This window comes from Trypanosoma theileri (assembly GCF_002087225.1).
Source record: "Trypanosoma theileri isolate Edinburgh chromosome Unknown TM35_Tth_20_V1, whole genome shotgun sequence".
Taxonomy (NCBI): Eukaryota; Euglenozoa; class Kinetoplastea; order Trypanosomatida; family Trypanosomatidae; genus Trypanosoma; species Trypanosoma theileri.
In genome coordinates, this window is record NW_021639862.1 from 16,396 (window position 1) to 41,039 (window position 24,644).

At 39.6% G+C, this 24,644-nt stretch overlaps 11 protein-coding genes across 11 annotated transcripts; all 11 read right to left on the bottom strand.

The window, feature by feature from the left end:
• Window positions 1-1,158: 1,158 nt before the first annotated feature.
• Window positions 1,159-2,454, bottom strand: TM35_000201020 (Autotransporter beta-domain protein; the record flags this gene model as incomplete). Its single annotated transcript, XM_029026787.1, has 1 exon — window positions 1,159-2,454. The coding sequence occupies one exon, from the start codon at window positions 2,452-2,454 to the stop codon at window positions 1,159-1,161; it is 1,296 nt and encodes a 431-aa protein (XP_028881759.1).
• A 1,779-nt stretch (window positions 2,455-4,233) lies between these two features.
• Window positions 4,234-4,836, bottom strand: TM35_000201030 (Tbingi protein; the record flags this gene model as incomplete). The annotated part of the gene is made up of 1 exon (XM_029026788.1): window positions 4,234-4,836. One exon carries the CDS (start codon window positions 4,834-4,836, stop codon window positions 4,234-4,236), a length of 603 nt encoding a protein of 200 aa, XP_028881760.1.
• A 1,030-nt stretch (window positions 4,837-5,866) lies between these two features.
• On the bottom strand, window positions 5,867-7,120 carry TM35_000201040 (uncharacterized protein; the record flags this gene model as incomplete). Its single annotated transcript, XM_029026789.1, has 1 exon — window positions 5,867-7,120. One exon carries the CDS (start codon window positions 7,118-7,120, stop codon window positions 5,867-5,869), a length of 1,254 nt encoding a protein of 417 aa, XP_028881761.1.
• A 197-nt stretch (window positions 7,121-7,317) lies between these two features.
• Window positions 7,318-8,901, bottom strand: TM35_000201050 (rabGTPase-activating protein; the record flags this gene model as incomplete). The annotated part of the gene is made up of 1 exon (XM_029026790.1): window positions 7,318-8,901. The coding sequence occupies one exon, from the start codon at window positions 8,899-8,901 to the stop codon at window positions 7,318-7,320; it is 1,584 nt and encodes a 527-aa protein (XP_028881762.1).
• A 373-nt stretch (window positions 8,902-9,274) lies between these two features.
• On the bottom strand, window positions 9,275-14,023 carry TM35_000201060 (voltage-dependent calcium channel alpha 1, invertebrate; the record flags this gene model as incomplete). The annotated part of the gene is made up of 1 exon (XM_029026791.1): window positions 9,275-14,023. The coding sequence occupies one exon, from the start codon at window positions 14,021-14,023 to the stop codon at window positions 9,275-9,277; it is 4,749 nt and encodes a 1,582-aa protein (XP_028881763.1).
• Window positions 14,024-14,352: 329 nt separating this feature from the next.
• Window positions 14,353-14,934, bottom strand: TM35_000201070 (uncharacterized protein; the record flags this gene model as incomplete). The annotated part of the gene is made up of 1 exon (XM_029026792.1): window positions 14,353-14,934. The coding sequence occupies one exon, from the start codon at window positions 14,932-14,934 to the stop codon at window positions 14,353-14,355; it is 582 nt and encodes a 193-aa protein (XP_028881764.1).
• A 304-nt stretch (window positions 14,935-15,238) lies between these two features.
• TM35_000201080 (uncharacterized protein) lies at window positions 15,239-16,042 on the bottom strand (the record flags this gene model as incomplete). The annotated part of the gene is made up of 1 exon (XM_029026793.1): window positions 15,239-16,042. One exon carries the CDS (start codon window positions 16,040-16,042, stop codon window positions 15,239-15,241), a length of 804 nt encoding a protein of 267 aa, XP_028881765.1.
• A 225-nt stretch (window positions 16,043-16,267) lies between these two features.
• On the bottom strand, window positions 16,268-16,588 carry TM35_000201090 (uncharacterized protein; the record flags this gene model as incomplete). The annotated part of the gene is made up of 1 exon (XM_029026794.1): window positions 16,268-16,588. The coding sequence occupies one exon, from the start codon at window positions 16,586-16,588 to the stop codon at window positions 16,268-16,270; it is 321 nt and encodes a 106-aa protein (XP_028881766.1).
• Window positions 16,589-16,962: 374 nt separating this feature from the next.
• On the bottom strand, window positions 16,963-18,360 carry TM35_000201100 (zinc-finger protein ZPR1; the record flags this gene model as incomplete). The annotated part of the gene is made up of 1 exon (XM_029026795.1): window positions 16,963-18,360. The coding sequence occupies one exon, from the start codon at window positions 18,358-18,360 to the stop codon at window positions 16,963-16,965; it is 1,398 nt and encodes a 465-aa protein (XP_028881767.1).
• A 585-nt stretch (window positions 18,361-18,945) lies between these two features.
• Window positions 18,946-21,270, bottom strand: TM35_000201110 (uncharacterized protein; the record flags this gene model as incomplete). Its single annotated transcript, XM_029026796.1, has 1 exon — window positions 18,946-21,270. The coding sequence occupies one exon, from the start codon at window positions 21,268-21,270 to the stop codon at window positions 18,946-18,948; it is 2,325 nt and encodes a 774-aa protein (XP_028881768.1).
• A 327-nt stretch (window positions 21,271-21,597) lies between these two features.
• Window positions 21,598-24,594, bottom strand: TM35_000201120 (uncharacterized protein; the record flags this gene model as incomplete). The annotated part of the gene is made up of 1 exon (XM_029026797.1): window positions 21,598-24,594. One exon carries the CDS (start codon window positions 24,592-24,594, stop codon window positions 21,598-21,600), a length of 2,997 nt encoding a protein of 998 aa, XP_028881769.1.
• Between the last annotated feature and the right edge of the window lie 50 nt (window positions 24,595-24,644).

Genomic DNA, 24,644 nt, shown 5'->3' on the forward strand with positions numbered 1-24,644 from the left:
GAACAGTCTCAGTCCCTCCCCGCAGGCTGCAGTCACTCAAGCAAGCCACACAACAAACAAGGGCACAAATATGTTCGTGGCAATGCTGTGAGTGACACCACCGAGAGAGAAGGTGAGAACAAAGAAATGTGTTTTCATCACGTGGTGGTGTGAGTAGCAACCCAAACACACAAAGAGGAACACACAACAGAGGGACACACTCAAACACCTACAACCCATCAATCTTTATACCAAAATAAAAATGTAGAAAAGAGTGACTGCATGAAGCAGACACAATAATAGAGCAAAGATGTAAAAACAAAAAAAAGAAATTCACTACCTAATGTGACTGCGATGCCTGGACACAGTACAATCCACCCCAAAGGTTAATAACGGAAAATCATTGTGTACTGAACGTGCTGTGCCCATATCTTTATTCTTGATGTCCCTGCAGCAGTTTGTATATAATGAAAAAAAAGAATTATTCCATAAAAATGAACACACAAGATACACACAAGGTGTATAGGAAACGCAAAAGAGAAACACACAGCTGCACATAACGGGCAATGAAATTATAATGAAACACACACAAGAAAAACAACAAAACAAAACAAAAAGAAAGCCGTGATCACCATGTGAATATCTTCAGGAGGCAATAACACAATCCCCAACAGTGTGTGTGTGTCTTTCGTACAGGGTGAGCAATGGGAATGATGCACACATGATGACAGTCCACACACACACAAAGATAAGGAGGGTCGGTAGTGTGCGTGTTTGTTTGTGTCTTGAACCTCCTGCCATTCTTCACATTTCAGTCACAGCAATTACAACACATCGGGATTGTATCTCATTCCCATGGGTAAAAGCAATAGTTAGTAATATCACGGAACACACACACATCACCAGGAGGACACAGTAAATGGTGGCAAAACAGAACCCAGATAATGCGAACAGACAAAGAGGACACTCCCCTTACAAAATGATGGTTTGCCATCTCTGATGAGTGCCATAGGGAGTCCAATAGATGTGTTCAGTAAAAAAATGCAAATAAGAGATTTATCGTGCTGAAAGAGTAAAAAAGAAGGGCTGATATCCAACCAAAAAGAACAGTGCCCTTACAATACATTCATATCCACTCAAACAAAGGTTAACTGTGCAACTGTGTCATGGGAACACCGATTAGCACACGAGAGTGTAACCCAACACACACATCAGAACAAGAAGAATCAAGGAACTGTGCACCAATGCAGGACTGTGGCTGTTATCTTTCTTTTTTTTGGCCCCCTTCGCCTTTTCTGCGTCCAGTCTCTCCTGTTCCTCCCTGGCTATTCGCGCCTTTTCCGCAGCCAATCTCTCCTGTTCCTCCCTGGCTATTCGCGCCTTTTCTGCAGCCAATCTCTCCTGTTCCTCCCTGGCTATTCGCGCTTTTTCAGCAGCCAATCTCTCCTGTTCCTCCTTGGCTATTCGTGCTTTTTCAGCAGCCAATCTCTCTCGTTCCTCCCTGGCTTTTCTCTCCCTTTCCTCAGCCCGCCTCCTCGTCATTTCCTCCCTTTCCTTTGCCAATCGTTCAAGTCCCTTTTCCATTTCCCCCTTTAGACCTGTACCATAGTCATTGGCAGTTAACGATGGTTTTACCGCTAAGGTATCCACTTTTATCGTTTTCTTGACATCCGTAATGGCCTTCTCGGTAGCGTTTATCTTTGAATCATCGCCCTCCAACTTTTTCTTGACATCCTCGAGTGTGGTGTTAAGGCCCACAAGTGCGTTTAACGTATCATTAACCGCCTTGGTAGCGTTATCAATACGCGCCCCGGCATCGAACAAAGACAGGTGATTCTGTGCTGCGTATGCGTCTATGTCTCCCACAAGCTTGGTGACTATCCCATGTGCATCGTCGAGCTTTGCAAACCTTTCCTCGTTCTCCAGTGTTTTTTTCACCCCATGCTGCACCTCCTGTTCCTGCAGTGCTTCTTCATAATAATATTTGAGTTTCACAATCTGTTCCGCGGCACTTTTCAAGTTCCCACGCTCGTTCACACAATACGCCTTTACTTGCCTTGTATTACTCACCGCCGTCTTCGCCGCCTTGACCACCTCATTCGTTTCCCGCAGTCTCTCCCCAACCCTCTTCACCACCTGATCCACTTCGCCGATAACAACATCCTTGTTGCCAGACCCGACCCCCTCGACTTTTTGTTTCATCTTGGTTATCTCCGCAAGTATGTCCATGGTTTTCATTGTGGCCTCCTCTGCTGCCTTGTAACTGTCGTTGTTTGTTTTCACTCGATTCTTCCATTCGTCCAGACAAAACTCTCCCTGCACAATAAACTGATCCGTCAAACTTAAATGCGTTTGTATCCGCAGTTCCGTCCTCGTTACTCGGGTTCCCTCCTCGGCTTCAATCGCACAAAAACAACAATGCAGAAGTACCAACAGACATATCACGCGGCGCAGTTGGACGAACATCGTTGTCATGAATGTCACTGAGAGTTGCTTGGGTCTGTGGTAACAAGGAAGAAGAAAAGAGACGCACATTTAACACACATGGCAGTGGGTCCATAGCAACACAGAAAGAAAGAGAGAGTGGGAGAGAGCACACATCACAACAGCAATCAAACAACAACCCAATGAGGGGAACAACAGTAAACCACTCACACAATAAAACACACCCAGAGTTACACAGATATTGAAACAACACCTTGAATTTAGAAGAAGTGGAAAACAAATGGCATCAAAACAATATTAAATAAACGTCTCTACACACACTCCAATATCTTACTCGGTATTCATACACAAAGTGTGTCTGCATTCTCATTATAATAAAACCATTGCCAGGCAGTTCGAACACCAAAATACAGTGTACGCCCGACAACAAACAAAAACAATACCACAAATCATCAGCAAAACAAAGAAACTGTACAATAATCAACGCACTTGTAAAAAGAAAAAAAAAGAAACCAATGCATCACCATAATATTTATACCAACACCACAATTGGAATCCAAAACCCACTCACCCACAACCATAACAAAAATGACTGCATACATCACTGTAATACCATGACACTCTTTACAAACAGAGGCAACACACGATTACACTCTCTCACACACATATTACCTCTTTATTTATCCTTATTACTATTATTTTATTTTTTCCTCAGAATGCCGGCCCACCTCCCACAACATTATCACCAAAAAAAAAAAACAAATTGCACCCATCCCCCCTGATGTACATGAGGAGGGTACGATCAAACATATCCCCTTCCACCCCCTACCCAAATGGGACCCCACAATCCACACCACCACGTTTTTCCTTCTGCTCTTTATGGATATTACTCCAATGGTACGGCTATCAACCGTACACCGTAGAGCACCTAGTGATTGACTTACGAGAGGCTCCGAAGAAAAAAATCCCTTCATTTTATAGGATCCTCAAGCTCTTGTAATATGTTTTTTGTTGTAGCCCGTTTCCAAACGAGAGAACCAGTCTACGAGAAATCTGATCGAGTAAACCCTACCAGATTTCTCTACTCTCACTGTTCTTACCCAAAACCCGTCCTCAAGTCTCCTTTTGTTATTATTTTTGTTATTTTTGGGTTTTTTTTTATAATAGATTGGCCTCAATGAACTCCTATTTATTTTGTTGCTTGTTGGGTCGGCGGCAGACGTCTTGAGCGTACTCTTCTATCAGGGTTTCCATATTCGAGCTCGTCGCTGATTTTAGAGAGGTGGGGAAGGTGGGCTGCGTAGGGATTCTTGGGTGTGAAGTCTGTGGCATAGCGTAGTTCCGCTCCACCGCAATAAGGAACTGTGCTAACCGCTTAAAAAAAACATAGTTTCATCAGGGGTATATCATCAACTATCGCAAATTGAACTCGCAGTGGATGAAGAGCGGGGCAACTCAAAAGATGCAGAGCTGTTTCGTCGCATTCGTCGCGTTGGCTGGTGTGCGCGCGAATAGGTTGATACCCGTGTCGAGACATTCGGTGTAGAGTTAGGCCTGATTTACTCACACATTGGCGACCGCATGAGGGGTAGACTAACGCCGGAAGGTCTCTAGTTTTCGTTGTTTTGTATCGTGCATTGATCCTCTTTGTTTGTGGTACACCCTCTCCTTCATGGAATTTTCTGCAGTGTATTACGAGGGAGTCTAGGTGGGCGTAGAACTTTTGGCATACTCCACATTTTACTTTTTCTCTGTCCTCACGCTCCGGTGGCGACGTATCTCGCTGGCGTTTCTTATTTCGTGGAAACGTTACTTGTATTGTTGCTGGCAGAATTGGAGTTCCAGGTGGGTGTTTAAACTTTGTGTGGTATGCAAGAGCTCCAATGTTGCCAAAGTCGCGGAGGCAGAATGCGCATCGTAGTGAAGCAGGCTGTGGGATGAGCTGAGGGCGAGGTGCGTCTTTTTTGGGGGGGGGGGGTTCTCAGGATGCCGTGCTCTAATATGGGATTTAAGGCCTGTTTTAGAGCGCGTTATCATATCACATTTGTCACAGGGAAATGTTTGTCCTTCTGGTGTCAGATCATCGATTCGCGGGCGTTTTCTCTCTGGGACATGACATGTGACATTGTGCATGTATCTAAGGTGGCGCGTTAATCCATTTTGAAGCGGAAATGTTCGTTTACAAATACTGCAGGCAAACGGATGGAGTTTTGCTTTAGGCGAATTGGGACGGGGCAACGTTGTGGCCGGAGGTGGGGGTTGTGAAGGTGGCGGGGGTTCTGGCGGGATGTCCGGCGGAGGTGGCTCATGGGGGAATTTGATCTTCCAGAGCGCATCGGCTCTCTTCAACCCATGTGTTTGTTGACCATATGTTGTACTGCGCCGTTCCTGCATGAGTATTGCGACCCACATTCAGTGCAGGTGGCGGGGTCTGTTGCTTTGCTTTGGGTGTGGTGCGGTTGTTTTTGGCTAGGTGGAATAACGGGTGTCGGCGTTCTGACTTGTTGGGGATTACACCAACGACAACCAGGAGGAATATTGGTTTGTATTTTTCGCAGCAACCAGCCATAGCGATGCGAAGCACCTGTGCGAAAACGTGCTAAGGCTGTTTCTTCTTCTCTAGTGAGTTCCGGGTTGTCTTTGGTGGGGTCCCAGGATCCCGTGATTTTTGATCTATGGGAAGGAGGGGGCGTATCCTCACCCTTAAGTATTCGTTTGGCGTAGGCTATTATATATATGATCCAAGTATCAGTTCTTTCTGGGAGTTCTGCAGCTTTTTTGGCTTCTGTGTCGCATTTCTCATTTTTCACTACACCGCAGTGTCCAAAGATAAATTGTAGTCGTATGCGGGCCTTGCGAAGAAGGTTTAATTTGATACTGCGCTTTCATACCTTCCTGCTCGTGTGTGTACGTTTGTGTAATATTGAGAATATTTGAAAGAAAGGGCGAGTGAGTCAGTGATACTGAGCATCACATCAGGCACCAAACTTTCATTTCATGTCAACCTTTCTTTGCAGTAAATAATAATAAAAGAAAGAGAAAATTTTGCAAGGGTTAAACAAACTAAACATCACACTAACCGATCCAATGAAACCACCCTTACTCGATACGGTTCCCCCTCTCTTCAAAAAAAAAAAAACACTCAAGTTTAAACACAGCGCAAGTGAGTGGTTAAACTAAGAAAAAAGAACAACAATTAATTGGGAGAGGAAACAAAAAAAAAAAGCAAATTATTGTCAAAACATTCATCTACCATAGACAAAGAAATAAGAGCCAAAGAGCAATAGAAAAATATACTTTTTTACACAGGACAATGACTGAAAAAAAAAAGAAGAAACATCAAATACACTACTTCCTTTCTTTTTTTTTTATTTTTTCATCCTCATGAATTTGCTATCGAATTATTTGCTTTGAAAAAAGTAATGGTTTGCTTAAAGATTATTTACTTTTTTTTACTCATAGATGATGTTGCGCAAATATTACATGCAATGACTTCCATTATGCTCGGCCTATCATTCCATTCATCAAGAGGGGATCCAATATATCCCAAATGACCTCCATGAGGCAATTGTAAAAATGCAACATTATTGTTAGTGCTAATAACATCTTGAAGCTGCTTTTTACTTGGATGACCCGTAACTGGGTCGTCAATAGCACTTACACAGAGAGTTGGTATCTTGGTATAGAGAAGTGATGTAAGCGTATTAACAGCAGCGTAATATTCCTCAGGGGAAGAAAATTTGTTGTGGGGTGCAACAATATATTTATCAACATCATATATAGTTTTTATTTTTTTTAAAAATGCTGAAGAATCTTTTCGAATACCCTCAGTTGCCACACCTGGTAGGCGTTTAATAATATCCTTATGACGAACCACATATTTCACTAACCCAGCCGTCATATTTTTTTGATATAGTAAATTTTTTCGTAGTGATATGTTGTGATTTGCAGCCAATGTATCCAAAGGACTATTCAGAATGAGTGCAGCATCAAAAGGAAGATCTTGGGTTCCTTTTTGTCCTTCCTCTGAAAGAAACTTGGCAAGAATAACACCACCCAGACTGAAGCCAACACTCCATACATTATTGGCAGCAGAACCAAATCGTAAGGAGAGGGCTGACTTGGAAAGTGTTGTTCGTGCAATCCAACGAATATCTTCTGTCCACGCCGCTGATGTGATTCGCGGTTGTGTGAGTGGAGTATCGCCCATTCCTCGGGCATTAAATACACAGCAATGAATACCTGAGTTGTGGGCATGCCAAACAAAGTGTTGTACATAGTTTGTCTGCGACCATGAGGCGAGACCAGGAAATATAATCATAATGCCTTTTGCCGGTGTATTTCCTTCTGTATCTGCTGGGAACCAATCCAAACAAATGGGATTACCGTCCGCGCCGTCAACCGTCTGCCGGGTGTATTGAATTGGCCGATGTGGACGCAAGGCACAGAGAACAGTGCCGACGTGTCCACTGTAGGGAGGGGAAGTGTATGAAATACCAGAGAAGGTATCAAGTAAAAAGACTTTTCGGGTCACATCGCCTTCACACATAATAGTGATAGTGGAGGGATTTTCCTTTGAAATGGTAAGGCCAATTAAATTGGATAGCGTCCGTACAAATTGCGGGATGTATACAGATATCACATGGGCTGTGCCCTGCAGAATGCAGAATATTACCTTTGATATAAAGAATTGCATTTGTAATAATATATAACCTTTTTGAAATATGAGAACTGAAAATGAAATGCAAGAAAAAAAGAAATAATAAAAAGAAAAGGGAAATGCTTTTAAAAAAAACAAGAGAAATAAAACTCAATAGAGATTATTTATTAGAAAGCAAAGAAAACAAAACAATAAAAAGTTATATAGACCACTTTGTTCCTTCTTTTTAAAATTCAATCGTAAAGGTTATTTTCAATATCAGACAAAAGTACGTCACGTACTCTCTTAAGTTCAGCAACAGACTGAACGTAGTTGTCCATAATAAGAACGGTTTCTTCAGGCGATAAGTTAGCTCGCGGAAAGCAATGTTTCTCGAGATTTTCAATAATAGTCATTAAGATAAGACCTTGCTGATTCATCATTTCATGTCGTGTGGGCTTTGGTACAATTCTTTCTTCCTCTATCTCTTTATTTTCTTCCCCCCTATTATTATTATTATTATTATTATTATTATACTGTTGTCCTTCTTCTTCTTTTCTTTCTCTTTCTTTTTGTTGTTGTTGTTGAATAAGGGTCTGCAGCTGCTCATTCTCTGGTGGAGTGAAGTGCCGACGCATTTCATTTCTCTGCGGCCGCATGTGCGCAATTGTCATTTCCACCAGCGGGCCAATTTCCTCAACGGGCGGGTATTTCATCACACGTCTGAGTGCATCTATACAATCCATCATGAGTTCACTCTTCACATACAATAGCATGACGGCGGCAAACATAGTAACTGTGCTTTCAGATAGGTTGTACACACTCTCTCCTAGCAAGAATCGTTCCGAGAGAAATACATCCCATAAATCCGCACACTGAATAAGAGAAAACTCACGAAGAAATAAAAGACGTAACCAACGTATTAAATAGGATGTTCCCTCAATACTATAAACCACATTCATTTGATTATGTAATACTGGATCTAGTCGTTCTAAAAACTCACCTTGAACTTTGTGTGCTGCGCTCACTATATCATCACGCATACTATCATCCGCATGATTCTTATAAAACCATTTTGAAAGGTTTAAACCACGTGAAGTCATAATAGATTCAAAAATAAAAAATGACAGTGCCGTTACACCTTCAAGTGGACAAACAATAGTAAATGTATGAAGCAAAGTAGTGTGAACGCCTGCGTCTTCTCTAGAAAGATTATGAATGAGGAACGCATCTGTGTGGGTTAAGTATAAAACAAAGGCTGCAATCTCATGCATACCCTGTCTATACTCACAGTTATGTCGGAGACAATAATTCACAAGAATATTTAAAAGGGTTTCTTTTATATTCTCTTGTTCAAAGAGTGGAAGATCCCAGTGAAGTCTAACAATATCTTTAAGTGCAATGGTACGAATTTCATCCACAAGATATCGAAGGGCGTACGCACCACCTGCAGTCGGTTGTAGTGGATTCTCCACTTTACTATTATCTACATTCTCACCATTATTATTATTATTGTCATCATCAGAGGAATCACTATCACCAAAACATATTTTCTTCTGAGAGTGCTGCCCAACAGAGGCAACCGTACGAGAACGCTGCTCAACAGTATTATGTATATTATTCCATTCCTCTATATGTTTGCGGGTGGACTGTATCCATTCCTCAGTGTAGTTATCAGCATTCACATCTACAGAGAGTAGACCCAACAGTAAACGCCAGCGAAGACTGTGAAGTAATCGCACAGTGCGGTGAGCTGCGAAGTTTAAACAGCGATGAAGTAACGCGTCCGCCACTTGAGACTCTTGCAGTGATTGATGAATGTAGAGAAGTTCCTCCATTTTTTTTTTCTTTCAATGGCAGCAAAGAGAAGCGTAATACCGTACAGCTGCTATAATGCTATATGTGTATAGATGGAAATAAATAAATAAATAAATAAATAAAAGATAGAACTAAGGAAACGCAAGAATAGATAATAGGTGCAGTAACAAAAAGACAAAACTTGTAGATGTCTTCTCTTCATTTATTTGTTTCTCTTCTTGGTTGGTTTGTAAGAGGCAAATTAAAAAAAAAAAACAAGAATAACTAAAAATAAAAAAAATAATAAAGGCTTATCAGTCACTATATACCTTTTACTGCGATCTCTTTGTGCTTTTCTTTTTTCTTTTACTCTTCCCTTGGGTTTAGCCATTTAAACAATTCCCATTCCGTACGTTAGGCACTATCAAAGCGGGCCCGCGGTGTTACTGTAGTTGTTGTTGTTGCTGGTATTGTTGGTGTTGACATTCGCATGCGCATAGAATCCAGAAAGTCAAACATAAACAAAGAAGTGCCGGGAGCCGCCAACGCCCCACGTGGAAGTTGTCCAGCGACTTGCAGCCGCAGTGGTTGTCCACTCGCCGTCTCATCTTCTTCTTTCTGCATTTGTTGTTGTTGTTGTTGTGAGGGCTCAAGGGACTGGAGGTGTGAAAGTTCTGTTGTTTCTTTACTCATCATCTTCTCTGTATTCACAGGGTCCAGCATGGCGTGGCGATTGGCATCTCGCACACAACGGCGTTGCCGCCAATGGTGTTGAATAAGAACCGCCGCATACATCTGAGAAGCCGTAAAGATATCACGATGAGCCGGAGAAGTAAAAGATGTAAATTCACGCCGCATGAGAATTCTAAAATTTGTATATACAAGTCCACAAAGAATATCATTATATCGAATTCTATATTTAGAGTCCAGGGGAAGTTGAAGAGCTGTGAGAAAACGAATCATCCACACATGGTTTTCTTTAGAGTTGTTTGGAATTCCCGTCAGTATAGATGGAATACGAATCATTATAGTAAGAAGATTCTTAAAACTAATTCGATCTTTAGTAGAACCAACAGTTTCTATCCACATGCGTTTAAACTGAAGAAAGGCATCTGTGGTTTCATCTTCCAATTGCGTGGTAAAGTGCTCAAGAAAAAGAGCCATCAGCCATTGTAGAAGAATCACCGCAAGCACCATATAAGTAAGAAAGAATATCTCAGAAGAAACAATAGAACCACATCTTTCATTTAAACTTCCCGGAATACAATCCGTTCGTAAAGGACTCTGCGCACACGCACGCATAATTTTTTCCCATCCATCCAAAGTCGCCACTTGAAACATCAACAAGAGAGATTTAATGGCGGTATGAAAGTTGCGGTTTTCTGTTATCCCATCGCGGTATAGTTTAATACGTCCGAATACATCCACTCCCACAAATGTGTACAATAATAAGAACGTACAACAAAGAGCAAGAGCACAAAATAGACAAAATTTGTTACGATAAATAGAATAAAAGATTCTATCAATGGAGTACCATTTTAAAAGTTTGATGACTCGAACAACACGCATAAAGGAAACCGAAGGTATAGCAGCCCCAATAATAATAAGAATCAATACAATGAGATCAATAATATTCCATGTTAAATAGAAGAATTGATATGGGCCATATGCTACTAATCGCAAAAGTACTTCTACACCACATATAATAATACCAAAAATATCAACTGAAAAAATCTTTTTTTCTCTCCAACTAGGTTCATTACTAGTTGTGGTAGCTAGAAATATACAATTAATAAAAATAACACATTGTACAATGTAGTGAACATATGAATAGGTTAATTTTGAACTTTGAGCCGTCAAGATTCTATGTGCGGTCCAACGAATTATATTACGTCTTGGAGGACTTTTATTTTTCATAGAAACTACTTTTATAATAAACTTGGCCTTCATATACTGGTTTTCATCCTTTAAAAATCCAGTTTGACTATTGCACTTACTACGTAAACGAGATACGTAGGCAGCAATAACTGCAATAATAGTCTTTAATGCCACAAAACGAAGAATAATAACAGTAATAACAAAATATATTACATAATATCCTGAATGATTACGTGATAATGCTTTCCCTGTACTTACACTATCCATTCCAACATACATAAGGGAGGTCCAATTACTACCTAATCCTAATACAAATACAGATAATAAGGCACTTCCAAAGGTATCGTATGTAAATTCCTCCGTTAACCAATGTCTCTCCCGCACAAAGGACTCATCCTCTGTGTATCCAGGTATCTTTACAAGGAAAGTTTCATTACACGCAGATTCTTCGGTTATGTTTGGATCTGTACAATAATGTAACACTCCAGAAAAAAACTGCATCCCACAAATACTACAAATAATAAATACGTATACTATTAGAAATAAGACACTCCATATATACTTTATTTGCTTAACGGAATCCTTAAAAACCACATTAGGGTATTCTGGGCTTGTCAGTACTCGAATAAATTGAATGGTTTTTACAGAACGACATGGGGGATAATAAATACCCGCAAAAGAGAAAATGTTCGCAATAAAATCTATCCAGTTACTTACATCTCTAAAGTAAGCCACAATATGTGGATTTACCACTGTATGATCACGTTCTGCTGATGGGGAAAAAACGCCAAATACGAACCATTTAACAAACATCTCAAAAATGAAAAATACCGTATAACCAAGGTGAAATGAGAAGAGTGCATTATTTATCCAACGGGTATTATTATTATTATTATCAAAAAATAATAATACAATTCCTACCAAAACAAGAAATATAACAATCAAATGATACCACATAGAACCAAGAATATGTAAACAAAACTTGCGAAATGTATATTCCGGTCTAAATACGTAGAATGAATCTCCTTTCACTCGTAATGGTCGACTAGAGATTAACCATGAAAAAATTTTTTCAAATCGTGATGTGACCCCTAATTTTTGTTTAGAAACTTCATCAAGAAATCCATATTGGGATTTATCCAAAATAGATAACCGTATACTGGTGGTATTGGCAGATGGTGTAAAACGATAGGGTGGAAGTACTAACAATGGAGGAAACTCAATACCCTCTGTTCGCTCAAGAGCCGATAAAATACACTCACAACGATAAATCATAAGACTTAGAAATAAACTAAACTCTACAAGGCAAATACTATAAAGTGTAATAAAGTAAATGATTCCTGTTACTGGTGTTCCCGTCGCTATCGCTGCATACATGTAATCTGTCCAGTTATCACCGGTAAACACAATAAAACATATCCAGAGAGCCTCCCAAAAGGTCCCAAAGGATCCATGCAGCCAACCCTCTATTCGGTATGAATCGCCAAAAAGCTGCATTCCCAAAATTGCATATAATATCAACGTAGTAATAATAAGACCAATTAAATAAGCAACATCGGCAACAAAATATTGATCAAATACACGTAGAAAAGGAACATACTTCCCTAAACGAAGAACTCGTAAAGTTCTTAATCCACGAATAATTCGAATATCAAATATTTTGGGTACACATAATTCTAAAAGTCCACTTATTGCAGCTAGAGCATCAAAAATATTCCACACATCTGAAAAAGTTTTTAATGGTCCAAATGAAAAACATTTCATGATAACAGGAATGATAAAAAATAATGAACAAAATGCGCTAGAAATCATTAAATGATTTTGAATAGTACTATTCATACCTTCCCAGACGACTACAAGTAATAAGGTATTCGTTAAACTCATAAGTATCATAAAAAGGCAAAAAGAAGTACTATCTATTAAAGTAACGATAATATGCGCAATTTTTCCTTTTAAAATAGGTCCGTAGAGAGAACGTTCCTGATCACGTAAAGCATTCATAAAACCATACATTCTATATGCTTGCATAAATGATGGTATAGGAGCTTTACCAGGATAAGGAACAAAGCAATGAACTTGATTTCTTCTAGGTATATCACTCAAAATATCAAAAGAATTATCAAACGAACATACGTTATTTGGATCCAGTACATTTCTTACTTCTATTGGAGATAATAAAGATGGTGATCCCTCATCTGGTATTTGTACGGCTGCATCTCTTTTCCATGCTTCTCTTAATGGTAAAAATTCCTTATTTGTTTCAGAGGGAGGATTTAATTCTTGCAAATGTTTTTTACTCTGAATATAGGATTCATGTAAAACAGCAAGAAAGAGAGAGTAGAAAAAAAATGACACCAGTACCATACAAACAAGAAGAAGTACCGTTGCCCCACCATGAGCATTCATAATATTTTCCATATCTTGATACCAATTATCCATTGTACTTACTTTCATCATCACAAGCATAGCGGACCCAATATTATTATAAGCCAGAAACCCAGAAACATATGAACTCTCACCATCCCGCACACATTCCACAGTCGCCCCCGCAATGAATGGGCAATTAAAACCCGCGCCGCACACATTCGTTACATTCCGCAGTAAAAACGGCAGCGGAAGAGACGCGTAGACGCCGTTCGGGTCCGCCGCGGTGATTTGACAGCGGCCGCTCAACTGATCGCCAACAATAAATACAGCAATGAGTGCAAAGGCGGCAACGAAGAGAAAAAAGATGAGCATCACTTCAGCCAAAATCCACAGTTCATGCACTATCGGCAAAATAACAGAAATGACACCAGGGAGACGAAAGAGAAAACGAAGTGGTCTCGCCACGGCAAATGCGTGAATCCATCGATGATATTTTGCCAAGGGTAATAATTCCACAATACCAATGATGTTTAAAACGACATCCACAATATTCCAAAAACTGCGTAAAAAAGAATGAGGATGTAATAGAAGGCCAACGGCGATGATTTCAAGAATGCAACGGAACCAAAAGAAAACCATTAGTACAATTTGCAGAACATGTAAAACTGTATGGGCCGTATCTCCAAGATTATAATTCGGTTGAAATGCCGCAATAGTTGCTGTGTAGATGATGGTTGCAGATACCCATACAATAAACATATATGGATGGGTAATAACTTTATAGCAGAGACGACGAAATAAGTTATCATGCGAAAATAAAAATAATGATGATCCTCTCTCTGGATAGACGTGTAAACGCTGTGGATTCCATTTCTTTAGACAATTCCTCAAAGATTTATGGTATGATGTGAAATGCATATCTACACTGCAATACACTATCAGAGTAATGTATAAACGAGAGAGATGAAATGAATATACAAAAAAAAAAAATAGAGAGACACACACAAAAAAATAAAAAAAATGATAAGAAAGGGTAAAGGTAAATTGGTAGAATACGATTACAAAGAATATACTTTATATATGTATACAATCTCATCAAATGAAAAGAAAGAGGCTTTATTTCTTTTTTTTTTTCTTGTTACTTCTATGAAGTAAATAGTAATAATCTTTTTCCTCTTTCTCCTTTTTCTCAGTCTAACCATCTTCGATAAGGTACCACCAAACATTCTACATTACTACCACTTTTATCAATGAGCAAGAGCATATGATAAAAGTGGTGACATCAGAAATTTTTTATTATTTTCTCTTCTCATTCTTGTTAATGGGAGTGGGTTCGTTTCACCGTAATACCTGCGCGACTGTGGGGCTTGCAGTTCTAGCGTTGTAGTTAATCTCCACTTGTCTGGGATAGATCCTGATCTCACTCTACTGTACTCACTCACTACTGGTCTACTATTTTGTTGTTGTTGTTGTTGTTTTCTTGTTTCTTTCTGGCGAAAACAATTTCGCATTTGCTGTTCTCGCTTACGGTGAAGAAAAAGTGCATTCCCATACAACCGCTCAAACACACTTACACCCTCCGTCCATCGGGAAAGCAGTTCCTCATGTGTGCGGTTCACTACTGGTACAAAGGTGCAGTTAGCGTCATCACTATCATCCTCTTCATTACTAAGAGGAGCCTGGCAATTGCATTTCGGTTGTTGCGATTGCTCAAATAGACGCCTGTAAACATCTCCACTTAAATGTCTATATTCTCTGTTTCGACCACTAAAACAACTGCTGTCAGTTCCCAACGCAGAAGAGGAGCTGCAGACTGAACTTCTTCTCATCCTTTGAGAAGGTCTTTAAGAGCGAATTACATCCACAAACAGAAGAAGAAGAAGAAAAAATAAAAAAGAAAACAGTTAGCAATATAACTGAACTCTCTCATACTCATATAAAGATATATTTATATATATATAAACCAAGTAAATCTTAAGAAAAAAACAAAAAGATAATAAAGGAAAAAGAAACAAAAAAAAAAACAGTGAAAGAAAAGTCATTAAAAAAGGGGAAAAGTCAAGCAAGAGAGGTTTACTGAGAAAACATATATGCTGAAAAACATACACGTAACTGCATTACTGTAGGAATCCTTTACAATGTGTGATCTTCCTCATCTTCCAAGTCAATCTCTTCGCACTGACTCTCCTTCTCAATTGTCATGTTGTGGTCGTCCATTACTTCCCGTTGTGATACCATGGGTACTACTTTACTATTTCCATGATAAATGCCAAATCGTTTTTCATCCTCTTCGAGACGACGTAAATCTTCTCTAAATTCATCCTGGCAGCGGGCAAGTTCCTTTTCACGACTCTCCAATGATCGATTCCACTGTGCAATACTCTCATGTTTCTTCTCCAACGATCTTTTTCTATCTTCAATATCGTTTTCAAGTGATTTTAACTCCATTAAAGCCTTTTCTAGTTCTTGATCCGCATTAAACTGCTGGAGTTCCCGACGTTCTAGTAAGCGTTCATCTTTTTCAGAACGGTTAAGACGTTCTGAAAGGGCATTTAAATCTTTTTCTTCTTCTAATATTCGTTCATTTGCCCATGCGAGTCGTTCATCAATGTTTCTCTCCTCCTTGTCAAGCTTACTGCTGGCACGATTAAATAATTGCATGAACTTTGTCTCGTCACACTGTAATGTAAGATGATTTTTACGAGCAGCACTAATCTGTGAACGGCATTCTTGGTGATCTATTTCAAGGCAACGCCGTTCTTCTGATATATTACTCTGTATCTGATCAAGAAGCATAACTCGCTCCCGGATAAGCGCTTCTTCACGCAGGTAATAGTTTTCAATTTCTTTCTCTAATGAAAGGGTATTGGCTAGAGCCTTCATATAACCAGATTCCACATCCTCTGCGCTACGTAGCGCCCGTGGCTCAATACCCATCGAGATATTATTTATTATTAATATTATTATTATTAATATTACTTCTCCTTTTAAAGAATTCAAAGAAGAAGAAAAAAAAAAAAAAGAAGGGAGAGAGTAAAGGAAAAGTAGGAAAACGAAAAAAAAAAGTAATATATATAGTGAGAAGAATTAAAAACTTTTTGAATAGAGGATTTTTTTTTCTGCCACTATACTATCAGACTAATCAAGCACTGAGAGCGGATATCAACAGTGTAATAATGCGAACGTAAAAGCTGGATTTGCGTTCGACTCATCAATTATCGCCCTAGCTTTGCGGTGTACTTCTAAACCTCTCTGCAGTACACGGTCTGCATCACACATCTTTTCTAATAGAGCTGGTGGATCTGCACAAGACATATGCACGCACGGTGTCATCATCACAGAGTCGGAGGACTCACTTTCATCCTCAGAATTAATGAAAACATCGGCCTTTTCTTGACGAGATGTCGCCTCATCATAGAGAACTTCACCCTCCTTCACGTACTGCAGGAGTCGCTGCAGTTCCAGTCGTGTCTCTACAGACATTACGCCACAAACGATACAACGTTCCTTTAATACTCAGAGTACTAATACGAAAAAAGCAATGAAAGAAAGAAAAATAAAAGAGAGAGAGAGAAAAATAAAATAAAAAAAAAATTGAACAAAGAAAAAATAGAGAGTAGAGGAACAAGAATAAAAGAAAAAATCCATATATATATTTTTCTTAAAAAAATAAATAATGGGATAATATTCTTGCGAACGACTGCTCTTATGCGAAGAGTGCATTACATGAAAGCGCTGAAGAAGAAAAAAAAAAAAAGGTTGTGGAAAATAAACGAGGGGACGGAGTTATTTGGAGGAGGAGTAAAAGGAACAATAAAAATAATAATAATAACGAAACAGTATCTTCGTTTTAGAGATTACGACGTATCTTCAACATTCATTTGGTGAAATCCAAGTTCCTCATCCTGCTCAAATGTACGCACATATTCTGTCTTTACAAGTTTGGGGTCTTCATTTTCTGGTGGTGGTAAATGCTCACGTGGGTTTTGCACATAAATATTTGCTAGAGGATCATCAAGAATAAATGTAAAAGGCTTTTTTAATTCCAGTAATTTATCCAGTTCCTTCACAAATTCCTCCATAGTTTTCGATTCAGCATCAGTGGCAGCTGAATCACCCTTTCCAAACTCCGCCTGTGGGAGACTCCGCAGTTGATCGCGCACCATCATCACAGTTCCCTCCACAGTAGAGAAAAAACCTCCCAGTGTACCCGGTGCCAACTCCAACGACACCTCAGGAATTTCCAAAGTGGCAGTGTCAGACTTAAGTACATCACGTTTTAAATCATCTTCAGACTCAACATGAAGAGTTATTTTGAGTCCTTTTTCAGATACTTTACCTCCAGACTTTACTTCATTACTCTTATAACCACAGAAATCGCAACGGAATGCCATAATAACGGTTTCCTTAAAGTATGGAATATCCACTTGATGCATATTAATATATCCTTGTTTTTTACATGCAGGACATTCTGTTTCCATACGAAACACTTCATCAAAATGGCCTTCCTCCACTTCATGTTGTTCTTCCTCCGTTCGAGCCGTATTGTAATCAATGGAAAGACCCAATATCTGACGATCCACATCTGTACGCTCTTTTTCAAAGTGCGTCAGTTGCGGGTCAATAGTAGGATGATAATAATCATAATATGCCTCAATATAACTGTTACCAGCAGGATCATCAATTATAAAAGTAAACGGTATATCACCTGTACGGTATTCTTCCAATTTTTTACAAAATGACTCAAGTTTTTCATACAATTCTGGGTTTTGAATGCGTCGAAGAGGTTGTTCAAGTCGTAAACCAGACTCTGCCTGCTCCAAGAAACCCTCAACTGTGTTCAAAGTACCCTTTTGTGATTCTGGTGGAATCTCAAATTCCAACTGTGGAATACAAATTGTTGCAAATTCCGATTTTACAACTTGTCGGTCCAAATCTTTTTTTGATTTTACTTCAACTTCATATCGTACAGCCTTCGGTCCAAACGTACCACCGAATGTTACCTCATTATTTCTTTCCGAGCAATGAGGACATTCAAAGCTGCTGACAATAACTTCTTTAAAGTGTGGAATCTTTGTTATCATGAGGCGTGTTGTTCCATTCCCACCGCATCGAGGACACATGGACTCAATTACATTCATTTCTCCAAGTTCTGTTTGAATGTATTTTGGAGTCTCGGAAGAAACTGCATCCTCCACCGGGTTCTTTACATCCTTTTCTACAGCCTGATTTTTTTCCTCAGTCTGATTTGACATGATTGAATAATTATAATTCAATTATGTATATTTTTATACAAATTCCTTTTTTTTTTCTTTGCTTTTTCTTTATAAACTTGATCCTTCGTTCTTCTCTTTTCTCTTTTCTCTCTTACGACTTACACTTTGTTTTTTTTTTGTTTCTTTTGCCTTTTTACTTCCGGTCTTACCTTCAACGAAAGAAAAAAAGATAATGGACAACACAAAGGAAAACAAAACAAACAAAAAATAACAACAATCCAAAATGATAGTTTCTTGTATTACTCCCATCCATTAGTACGGAGACTTTTTTTTTACCTAATCAAAGAGAAGGAACGTGATAAGGAAAGAGAAGGAAAAAAAAGTAGAACATTTACTCATTGTTTGTTCTTCTTTCTACTAATTTTCTTTTTAAGACCACTTTCCAGTTCTTTATTTTTTTTCCCCCTAGAGGCGTAGGGGTATATTTCGCTGATGTAAAGAAAAAAAAACGCAAAGAGATAAGAAGATGTAATAATACGTCTAAAACGTACCAAGAAGTTTTCGCTGCAACGTGCTGTTATATATATATATGGTTTCCATATTTTGTTTTTGTTTTTTCGGTATTTATGATGTAAGCTTATAGGTACCATTGAGAAGTGTTTTTTCACGGTATGAGGGACACACCGTCCATATACGAATTGTATGAAGTTCCATTGAATGACACACCTCTGAAGTTTTGTGCTCACATTGAATATGATATACAGTTCCACCTGGAGTATCAATGGCCACAGCAAAGTCATTAGAGACCATAACGTTTGTTGTGAATCCGTCAATGGCATCAGGATCAAGGTTTAATTTTTTTCGCATGAGATTAACTCCTGGACTGCTAAATGCAACACCTGGGAGGTGTGTGTGTGCGGCCACAATTTGTGCCACCACTCCTCCGAGAGAGTGTCCTGTGAGAACGATATATTTGGAATGAACGTTTTTAAGGTACTCTTCAACATGTAAGTGATAATAATCCTTTGATGGTCCACCGAGAAGTAAAGAACTGATAGCACTTGAGGCAGCCACATAATCCACGATAACACGTTCTGGGATAAGACCTGCGAGTGGAAGTACATTTGCAAGCACTCTGAAAACGATTGTTTCACTAAAAAGAAGCATATTTTGCAAAAAATCAAAGGGTGAAGTAATATCTGTACCTCTAATAGCAATAACGGATGTATTTTTTGAGCGTGAGTAAATGTGTCGAAAAACGGCTCTTCCGTATGTCTGATTGGTGGGAATATCTTCCCAATCCTCTGCCCCATCTCTATGCCGCTTGTAGAAGTTCAGCATGGTAACGGAATCCTTTGACTCCCGCTGGAGATATGCCATGAGAGAAAAGTACGCGAGATCGCCGGCGTGCAGATCCTGTGCCCAATGCTGCGCGCAGAGCCCCTGATGCCGCGCCGCGCTGTATTTACTCTTGTCGCTCTCGTAGACCAGCGCCTGCGGGTCGGCGTGGCGCGGGAGGCCGTAGAGATCGGCGGTCAAGATGCGGGCCGTCACGCGGATGCGCTCGCCGGAGCCGTCGCCGTCGCAGCGGGTGGCCGTCGCGCCCTCTTTGCCCGGATGCTTCACGCCGACCCACAGCGCCAGCGCCAACACCACCGCCGCCACCGCCGCGCACGTCAAGCGCAGGAACGCCCGCAGCGCGACGCCCGGCCGCCGGCGGTCCACCACGCAGTACAACTCCACGTCCGCCCCGCCCGGCAGCGACGTGCTGCCGCTCCGACTGCTCGGGTCCGACGTCGTGGGCGTCGTAATGGTGGAGGCCACACGGGGCTTGAGGGCATCACGGAAGGCACAATGACGCCAACGTCTCACAATGGCACTGGCAATAAAACAGAGAGAAGTAATCTGCAAAAGGAAAAGGGGAGCGGACACAAACGAGGCAGAGAAGAGAATTAATACTAGAAGCGGTATCGCACATCCCAATAAGATCCATCGTATACGTGTATCTCCCCATACTTCACCGATAAAATTAACAAAGCTGTAAAGAAAAATTGTAATACGAATGGCCAACACCAAAACTACGTGAAGTAGACATATATATACCATACCCTCACAAAAACTTGCAAAACCACGATTACAATCCTTAATCCAACAAAGGTAACCACTGTAAAGAACAAGAACATACAAGTAAAAACGTCTCACACGTGGTAATGCTTTGCGCCACCAAAATATCATGGATGGACCCAGTGAATTATCAACATTTCTCCAAAAGTCCATTAATGAGAATATCATCAAGAGACTCATAGAAACAATAAAAAGGATAAAAACATCATTACCCCTTCTATCCCATTCCACAAGTGAATCACTTCCAAACATACCTACAAGAAATATTGATAAACAGATAGTGAGAAATAACATAAGAAATCTTGCATATGGTAAAATAAGTACTACCTGAAATTCCTTTAAGAGTCTGTAGAATCCAGAAGTACACTGGGCAACATCATCATACCCAACTCGACATGAATCAATAGCAGCATCCGTAACAGAACTCATTAATTGGTAACCTAAAACAACCATTCCGATAAGTAATCCAATATGAGCTAACACAACATATAAAGCTCTCATTGCATCATGAGCAGTTGGAATTTCTCTAACATCTCGCCAAGTGTACATAGACCAGTGATATTTTTCACGAAGAATAGGAAAAACAAAAGAAAAAAAGAGGTGCAACGAACAATTTAGCCATATAGTAAGAATACATGCCAATAATGGAACGTAATGGAATGTAGCAATCCATACAGCAATCTTTTTTAATTGAAAACGGTCGAGCAAAAAGAAACGCATAGCAGCGCGCTGCACTTTTGTGATGGTCCACTCTGTATCTACAACCACTCCACTTGCACGGCGTTGGAGCGGTACATAAAATGAATTTTGGGGTTGAGGGTGCATTTGCCTCATTCTAGCACACGGTAATACCCTCTATAAACCATTTCATATAAATATGTATATATATATATATATATATATATATATATATGTGAAAAAGAAAAAAAAAAAGAAAATAGAGATAAATACGAGCATATGCAAAAAAAAAAAAAAACATAAAACAATAAATAATCAAGTAATTCTCATTACATAAAATTATTTCTTAACACAGAATATGTAAAAAAAAGAATTAATAAATATATAATGGATAAAATAGAGAATGAGCAGCAGTTTTCAAAAAACAAAAAAAAAAAGAATGCAAAAAAAAAAAAGAAAGAACGCATAACTTCACTAACTAATACTCACTTGTGGGCCAAGCAGCTTCGCAAATACTTCGATCTGTTCTTGAAGTCGATCACAAGTTTCATAATCTTCAATTTCAAGCGCCTCATTCTGTCTTTTTTGCAACATCAAAAGTTTCTCTTCTATTTCCTCCCTTGTTGAACCAACAGTAGTAAAATCAGTGGGCGAAGTATTTGCGTTAACTATTGTTCCTGTGGCATCATTATTAGCGCCATTATGGGTACTACAACCATCGCCACTATTACTATTGCTATCCACGATATTAACGGCATCCTCATCTCCATCCTCATTGTTTATCTTAGGCACACTAAGCCATTCTTCCTGCAGTGTCTCCACTAGTTCACCCATGGCTTCTGCAAGCTCATCACTTTCATGTTGTTCATCTACTTCAATCTGTAGCACGTTTGGCGGTGTAGCTGTTGCCTCCATTGCTGCTGAAAGTACATTGCGATAACGATCAAGAAATACCTTCACACTTTTAGACGCCTTTGACTGTTCATAGGCCAACTCTTTTCGTAATTCCGTTCGTTTAGACGCATTTGTGCGTAGCAATTCTTCTGTAGACTCTTTAGTAGCGGTAAGCTCTTCAATAGATACTGTCAGTGCACGGAGTTCTTCTGCTTTAAGTTGTGCTTCCTTAAATCGTTTCGCCTGCACAGCCGATTTCTTAGCGTCTTCTAGAAGAGGAATACCATTTCGTATCTCCGTTATTTGTACATTTAATGAAGTAATAAGCTCTGTATTTCGCTCATCATCCGCATTAAGGGTACGCAGTTGTTTCTGCAGACGATGTACCTGCGCGAGTGGATACTCCTCCGCACATGTTGCCGTACTTCGCAGGGATGGTACAGCTGTGTAGAGTATTCCACAACCCGCCGCACGTGTCTGCAGCATCACTTCCAATGCTTTACTGCAGCGCTGCAGCGTATCAATTGTGTTTGTTTCTAGTGAGACTCGACGATCATTATATCCATCAATTTTAGCAACACCACTCTGCAATTCCATTAGTAAGAAATCCTTCTTTGCCTCAAACTCTTTCTTTTCACGCTCTAGTGCCTCATTTCTTTCTTGTAGATTTACTATATCATCTGCAGCAGCATTCGCACGAGATTCTTCTTCTTTAATAAGTGCATCCACTTCATTCTCAAGAGCTTCACGTTCTTCTGTTATACGTTGTACATTAGATGATATTTCTTTTAACGCTGCTGCCTTCTCAGCTTGTGTCTGCTTAAGTTGTGTTAGTTTTACCTCCAATGCGGTAATCTCCGCGTTGAGTTCTGCCATATCGCACGTTAGCTGCTCCTGTTGTGCCCGTATATCTTTACTCTGACGCTGCATCTTTTCCCCAATCTTCCGTTTACGTTCACTAAGATCTGCAGTCTCCTGCAGTGCGTTACTTTTCGTACGCTGAGCACGCTCAAGTGCCGCAGCTACTTTATCACTGCGATTCTCTAAATTAAACGTCATATCACTGATAAATTTCTTTACACGTTTCTCTTCATCATCCTTGCATGCAATAAGTTCCTCACGGTGCCGCAACAGTAAATGGGCGAGATGACGCACTGCAGAATTTAGTTCTTCTTTAAATTGAGCAAACAGCACAAGTAAACGTGTAGGTTCCGCATCTAATTCCACAATATGAGAAGTAAGTTGCTCAAGCTCATTACTCATAATATCCGCCTTATCAAAAGCCTCTTGCGCTACACATTTTTCAATATCTTCTTCAATCCTTTTCACTTTTGAAATAGCATCACGTCGCTCCAAAATGGAATTACGTATTTGGCTTAAAACATGAGCAAGTTTAGCTCTAGCCTGTAATACATCCCTCTGAAATTCACCAATTTCACGTCTTTGTCTATCCCATAAGTTTTCTTCATTATTATTGTAGCTACTGCTAATACTGATTCTTCTACTACTTTCGTTTTTGCTTAAGTTACTGGTACTGTCCTCACTCCTACTCTTGTTATCGCCGTTATTGTTATTCGCTTCGAGGAAAGCTGACTCTGTATTACGCTGTAATGGTAATGAAATATTCTCTCCTTCTTCTTTTTCTTCTTCTTCAGTTTCATCTTCCTTATGTTCCTGAGGTACACGAGTAGTACTAGTAGTAGTAGTAGTAGTAATAGCAGGCGGTTTCATATTTTCAATTATTGTTTCATTTCTATCAGATTTCGCCGCAACAAACTCAAAAACAGATCCACCCTTTGAATTGGCTTCAATAAAACTAAAACCAGAACTAACAGCAGGAACCGAATCTTCATGGCAGTTTTCTGATTCTTTTACAGAAGTCTGTGGAAGCGGAAAATCCTGTGATGATGCCGTATTCACCAATATATCATTGTTATTATTCTTAAGATTCTCTACATAACTCTGTTTTGGACCAGATTGTATAAAATCAAAGACTGAACCGGCCTCACTTTGAGTAAATGGATTTACAAAATCATTTTTTGGAAGTACACTAGGTCGTAATACTACTGGTTCTGGACCATATTCTGCCACTAATAACTCAAAAAGTTCCTCCTCTCTACCAAAGAATGATTTTATATTATTTTCCACAGTTGAAAGCATGGAAGGACAGTATTCATTATAAAATCTCTCCAGCCGTTCTCGCATTCGTGTTACTTGTGGGTCCTCCACATCATCTTGCAAATTACCAACCTGCATATCATACCGCATAAAAAATGTTTTCTCTTTTGTGGATGATTCTACAGGTGATAATTGATCTTTCGGTGGCAATGGAATTAATGAATCTGTGTGAGGTGTGTGTGAGCCAACAGTACTCGTTCCTCTTCTTTTCTGACGTGTTTTCAAGACTTCCATCCCACCAAAGAGATTCACATTTGATGTCGTATTGTTCCTTGATACCTCAATAGATGTATATCCACCTCCACCGTTCTCGTTATTGTTGTTAGTAATATTACTACTATTACTGCTAGCAGCAGGGAGTTGCTCAGTGAAATTACCGCTACTCTTTAATTGTTTCATCGTCGTTTGGTTTGTATGTATATGCACGTGTATATATATATATATATATA